General features: G+C 27.1%; 2 protein-coding genes across 3 annotated transcripts in view; one reads left to right on the top strand and one right to left on the bottom strand.

Annotated features, from left to right (window-relative positions):
* LOC100163568 (protein mini spindles) overlaps positions 1-2,872 on the bottom strand; it is a 21,706-nt gene extending 18,834 nt beyond the window's left edge. For both annotated transcript variants that reach the window (XM_008191645.3, XM_008191646.3), the window contains exons 1-4: positions 2,667-2,872; positions 1,171-1,303; positions 632-822; positions 361-567 (exon numbers count right to left, since the gene is read on the bottom strand). In XM_008191645.3, the coding sequence (XP_008189867.1) occupies positions 361-567; positions 632-822; positions 1,171-1,233 (461 nt within the window). In that variant the 5' untranslated portion in view covers positions 1,234-1,303; positions 2,667-2,872. The remainder of the gene's footprint in view (positions 1-360; positions 568-631; positions 823-1,170; positions 1,304-2,666) is intronic.
* Positions 2,873-4,230: 1,358 nt separating this feature from the next.
* LOC100161512 (LARGE xylosyl- and glucuronyltransferase 1) overlaps positions 4,231-5,983 on the top strand; it is a 16,757-nt gene continuing 15,004 nt past the window's right edge. Inside the window, exon 1 of the mRNA XM_001944600.5 lies at positions 4,231-4,344. The gene's annotated coding sequence lies outside the window, so the exon portion shown is untranslated. The remainder of the gene's footprint in view (positions 4,345-5,983) is intronic.

Genomic DNA, 5,983 nt, shown 5'->3' with positions numbered 1-5,983 from the left:
AATTTCCCTGTAGTTTCAAAAGCTCCGGGAAAAAACAAAAGAAAAATTAAGGAAAAACGGGAATTTTTACGCAAAATGGATTGAATTTGGTTTTTGGTGTAACTTTAAAAAAAATGACCGTAGATACATGCCAAACTACTCGCCCTAAGTTCAATTTTTATGTATCAAAATACTTAGAAAAATATTCAGCTTTGGAAAATGAAATTAAAACTCTGTTGTCATCCAAAAAAGTAAAAAACTTAAAAAAAATATAAGGATTAAAACATTTAAAAATATAGTTTTTTTAACAACTTGAAACTATGTAAAAAAAATATTATAATGAGTGTTTTACGCTTAATGAATCACCTTGTATATACTTACTTTATTGCTTGAGTTGCAGCTTTAATACAAGTTGAAACAATTTTAGGAAATTTATGGTCCATTCCTTTAACTAATTCTTCTATAACTATATCTTGCTTCTCGATTTCAATAAACATTAATGTTATTTGTATAGCAATATCCTTAGTTTTTGCTTTTGGTGCACCATAACATTTTGTTATCAAACCAGTCATGACATCACCCACCGTACTATAAAAATATTAATGTAGAATGCAATCAATGCTACTTAAAATAAAAATTATAATTAACTAACCGTCCAGCAGTAGCAGAATTTTCTACAAAAACTAATGTAGCTTCAAGACCTTTTTCCTGTGCAACCGCATTGCTGTCAATAACGAATTTCTTTACTATTCCTGTAAACTTATTCCATTCGGGAGCTTTTTCATCCAATTGTCCAAATAACTTAATAGCTTCTTCATAACCACTTATTCTGGCTTTCCACAACTTTATAAAATAATTAACATTTAGTATGTATTGTTAAAATTATTGTAATAGGAAATTTATAAAAATAATTAAAAACAATTTCTTATGTTACAATATTATGGGTGACGGCAGTGGTGTACACATTGTGGGGGGGGGGGGTGGTGTTTAAACCCCCATTGGTGTTATTTACTATATTTAATATGTATAGATGTATAAAAATTTACAAACAATTTTTTTATATAACGCTTCCCATTGAAAATATCTGTGTACACCACTGGGGGATGATAAGCGTATGAAACTTAATACTAGTATTGAAAAATTGAAAACAATTAGGTGGTTGTATACAAGAATATACAAATAAATAGTTACTTTGTGTACACATCGTTCCTCAATGGGCAACTTTGTATATGATGTATCTTCCTCAGCGGTCATTTTTCCATAAAGTTTATTAAAACAATATGAAGTTTAAATTTAACCGTATATTTTTTGACTCATTAATGTGCTGAAAACAAAAAAAAAAGTTTAAATTATGTATTTTATATTTATACACAATATAGGTGCATTGTATTAAATGATTGATAAATAAATCTTATTGACTTTTGTGGGAAGATTATATTAATTTCATATTTTATTTAAGTAGAAATTAATAACAATTAATGATAATGATCATTACAAATATGAATAGGATACCCATAGAATATATGACAGATAAAAATATTTACTAATTATAAATTATAATAATGCCAAGTTATATTTAACATTAGGTAGACGTATATTTTAGTAAAATATAATTATAACTTCGATTGTCTTTGAATTGGTTTTAAAAGTTAATATATTGCAATGACAAATTTTAACAAGATTAATATAAGTAAATTGATAAAAACTTATTCTTGTAGAGCACAATGTAAAGATTCAGCAGATAGAGTGAGAGGTTCTAAACAGGTTTGCTTATTTGGATATGATCAACCTACATAAAACTGTCTTGTATGATAAATTTCTTTTTATGTAGGTTGATGCTTAATTAAAATTTCCCAACAATAAACATGGTTATATAAAAAAATGTTAGTCTAAACATCAAAAATTGAATGAGATACACTAACATAAATATAAAACATAAGCTTTTATGTATGGTAAAATGTAATTAAACTATTTCATAATAAAATATTATACTATTGTTTTTGATTTAGGTAAAAATAATATAATGGTCTTTATAGTTTTATTCAATGATTTATTTATTCAAGTATAGGATTTATTGGTATTTGTAATAAGCTAACCTAACACTATAAATCTTAAAAAGAAAATAGTAAATATGTATACTTTCATATCGACTATAGACAATTAGATACATTTTACCTACATAGATATTGTAATTATAAACATCTATTCATTTTACAAATTTATTAAAAATTGTTTTATTCAATTACACAATTTAGTATCAATAAGAAAGTTGAAGTTTGATATTGGGACGTAAGTATACATTTATCCAAAGTATTCTTAATCCAAAACGGCACGATTATGTTTAAAAAATATACCAACATTTTTTTAACAATTAATGTAGACAATATTGACAAATATATAACTATGTCAATACAATAATTTGTTGGTATTTGGTTTACAAAAATACAATAAATACCTATTTATTTAAATTGGTAATTTTGAATGAGTATATTAGATACCTAGGTAGGTATATTACACAGATTAGATGTAATTAAATAATATTATTGCAATGTTGTGCATAGAAAATAAGTAAACCATCTAGGTATCTCGTGCATAAAACCCTAGGGTATGTCTAAATATTAAATTTGACTGCGATATGGGTAATACGTTATTGTACACAATATATTATACAGAGTTCTAAAACGTACCTTAACTTCTATAATATCTAGGTGTCAATTGTACGGTATTCACTGCTTTCCTCCAAATAATCGTCAATCAATTAAGATACAGTATAGTTATTTAACGTCAAACGATTTCGATACGAATTACGAGGATGTACCTATATCAATTTAATGTGTTTTATCAGTTGCGAGTAGTTGTGACTAGCCTGTGAACGGAGGGATATTAACGATTTTCTTTACTTGACGCAGTTAATAAAAAAAAAACAAAATGAAAACAAAAAGAATAACACATGTTTTATCACAGGGAGATCAAAAACTCGATTACTTTTATAATAGATTCTAGCATCTTTGGAATATTTGAGAATTTACACGTTATCAATGATAACATTTTAAAATATTCAAATAACGATTATTTTAAAATTAAAATTGCTTTTTTCATTGTCCCAATTCTTATTCTGAAAGAACGATGTTCTTAAGATGTAATGTTAAGCATAGGCGGAAATCGGGGGGGGGGGATATAGTGACTAAATATACAATAATTGTTATAATTGTAAAATTCATTTTTAATAACTGAATTAAAAATAAATTATAAAAAAATGGTCTGTGATAAAAATTAAATTAAATTCGTAAGATCTTGCTAACTTGTAATCATAATTAAGAACGATCGTAATTATGTACTATTAATAATAAGTAATAATACTCGCATAGGTTGTTTATCACCAATCGTCCGCGTCGCGTAGCGCATCGTCCCGGTTTTGATGAAATTACGTATTAATATGTTATGGAGGTAACTACTAACTATGTGACTTATACATTTTGATGATTCGTGGACATTTCGCCCCCGCGCGCCGTTTCGTCCCCGTCAAAAAAACCAGTCCACGGACGTTTCGTCCCCGGCATTTATTGAAATAGGACGTTTCGTCCCGGAGAGTTATTAGCCATAGGACGTTTGGTCCCCGGCATACTTAGATAATCCTAATGATTAATTTTTAATGAACAATTCTGTAATATCTAATATATAGTGCTGTAAAGTATTTGAGTAAAATTATTCAAATATTTTATTAAATACTTTTTTTTATTCTTTTAATTCTTAATTTGTTTCTACTTATAATTATTCTTGTTAAATAAAAATATCATGCCGTCGTGGTTTTACTTGTAATGATATCTACATCATTGCGCCAACACAGCTTCATGATTCAATATCATCATAATATTATGAAATATTTTATTACCAAAAACCACAATAAATACCTGTACCTATGTACCCTGATATTATTCAAAATGTACAAAAACTATTAAAAAGTAATAACCATATATATACCTACATGTACAAATATCTCTAATCTTACAATAACATATTTTGATTATACCCATGTACCTACACAAAATAAACAACAACAAGGTATCAAAGGTCAATACTATAAGTAGAACCCCCATTTTGATATTCAGATCAGTCTGTTCACATTAGCCAATAGTCAATACTGTCTCACACAGTTTCATACACACCGTCTTATCTCGATACTTAAATTATAAAGCGATTATTAACTTAACACTCATTTCAAATCTTACAATATCTTGTTGTGAACTATTGAAGTAACTTTTATTTCATACCAAAAATTGTGCTTATACTATTTCAACAAAACTAACATCATCAATACTCTCTTTTCAAATTCTATCATCGTTCAAGTCAAACAACATCAACCAGGTAAGAAATTGTAATAATATATACTCATTCAATTTCAATAATAAAATCATCATCTAAGATAAGTTAACAAAGACTCGCAAACTCAGGTGCTTCATAAATCATCATAGCCCTCGTTTATAAATCTATACTCACGATCCCAATCAATCGTAATAATTATATGCTTTAATATGTAATAAGAGATAGGATAAAGAAAGTCGACATTCAAAATCCCTTTAATTATTATTTATGAAAGTAGGTAACTACACTATCTCAGTTAATATATTATTTTAAGGTGAAGTTTTATCAATAGCAATGTACATGCTTATTTTTAATTCATCACATACTTTAACATTATAACAATGTAATATTATATAATTATTTAACTACTTTATTTTAAGAGCATTTGAGTAGTTAAAAATTAATTAAAATTAATAACAAGTACAAAGTACTTTAGTACAGTGGTACCTAGTCTATTACGACGGTATAGGGCCCTAAAATAATATTTCCATTAAAATAACTATTTGTAGGTTTTAGATTTTGTGATCTTCAGATTTAAAAAAAACGAAGTACGAGTCGGATTCACGCACGAAAGGTTCCGTACTATCATCTATAAACATGTTGGCAACACTGATTATATTATATATTCTAGGATTTTTAGTATTTGTTGTTATAGTGGCAACAGAAATACATAATCTGTGAAAATGTCAACTTTCTAGCTTTCATGGTTCATGAGATATAGCCTGGTGACGGACGGACAGCGGAGCCGCTTGGTAATAGCAAGGGTCCCGTTTTACCTACAGCACATTTTCTGAGATATACCTACCAATCTTCAAAACTTTTCAACTTTTTATCGTATTTTTTTATTGTATTTTAAAGCTATGTTACTGTGCTATGTTACTGTAACTAACATACCCACTCCAACCAGAAATAATGTGCGAATTATTTTTATTAAATTTAAAGAAGTAGAATTCTGTAGAATAATAAAATTAAAACTGAAGTAAATACGGCGTTATTTAAAGTACCTAATACGCGATTTCCTTTTAAAATTTAAAAAATTCTAATTTTTTACTTTTTTAATTTAGTAAAAATATTTTGTAAATTTCTGGTTTGATTGTATATGTTATTATTGATAACACAATAAAATTGCTTACAAAAATATGATGGTAAAAAAATTGAAAAGTTTAGAATATACGTCAGCAAATGTGCGGTAGGTGTGTTTGGTTTGTTTCAAAAAAAGTTGAATTACCCATAAGGCCATAACTAAAAAAAAAAAAATAAGGAGTTAGACCCCCCTCCCCTCTTTAAACGGTTTTTTTTTCATAATTTACGGTACCTAAACCTACTATATGCTTATAATACCGGCCGGTTACTTATTCACGGGATCATTGTATACCTATATTATATTAATATATGGACTATTATATATTTATATTTTATATATTCGTCTGATTCATGAATATATTGATCGTAAGATTGTAAGAACATGTATAAAGGACATAGGTATTAATACAATTTAAATATATTAATATATATATGTATATATATATATAAGCATACAAGAAAAAAATAGGTAAGTATATCTAGTATTATCTATACAAATTCACTATAGTCTATAAGTGTGTTCACTCCCTATTTTTTATTTAAGGAGGCTGCAGCAGAT

Source organism: Acyrthosiphon pisum, chromosome A2 (genome assembly GCF_005508785.2).
Source record: "Acyrthosiphon pisum isolate AL4f chromosome A2, pea_aphid_22Mar2018_4r6ur, whole genome shotgun sequence".
In the NCBI taxonomy this organism is placed as follows: Eukaryota; Metazoa; Arthropoda; class Insecta; order Hemiptera; family Aphididae; genus Acyrthosiphon; species Acyrthosiphon pisum.
The sequence above is the reverse complement of the archived record's forward strand: the minus strand, read 5'-3'. Positions and strand labels throughout refer to the sequence as shown.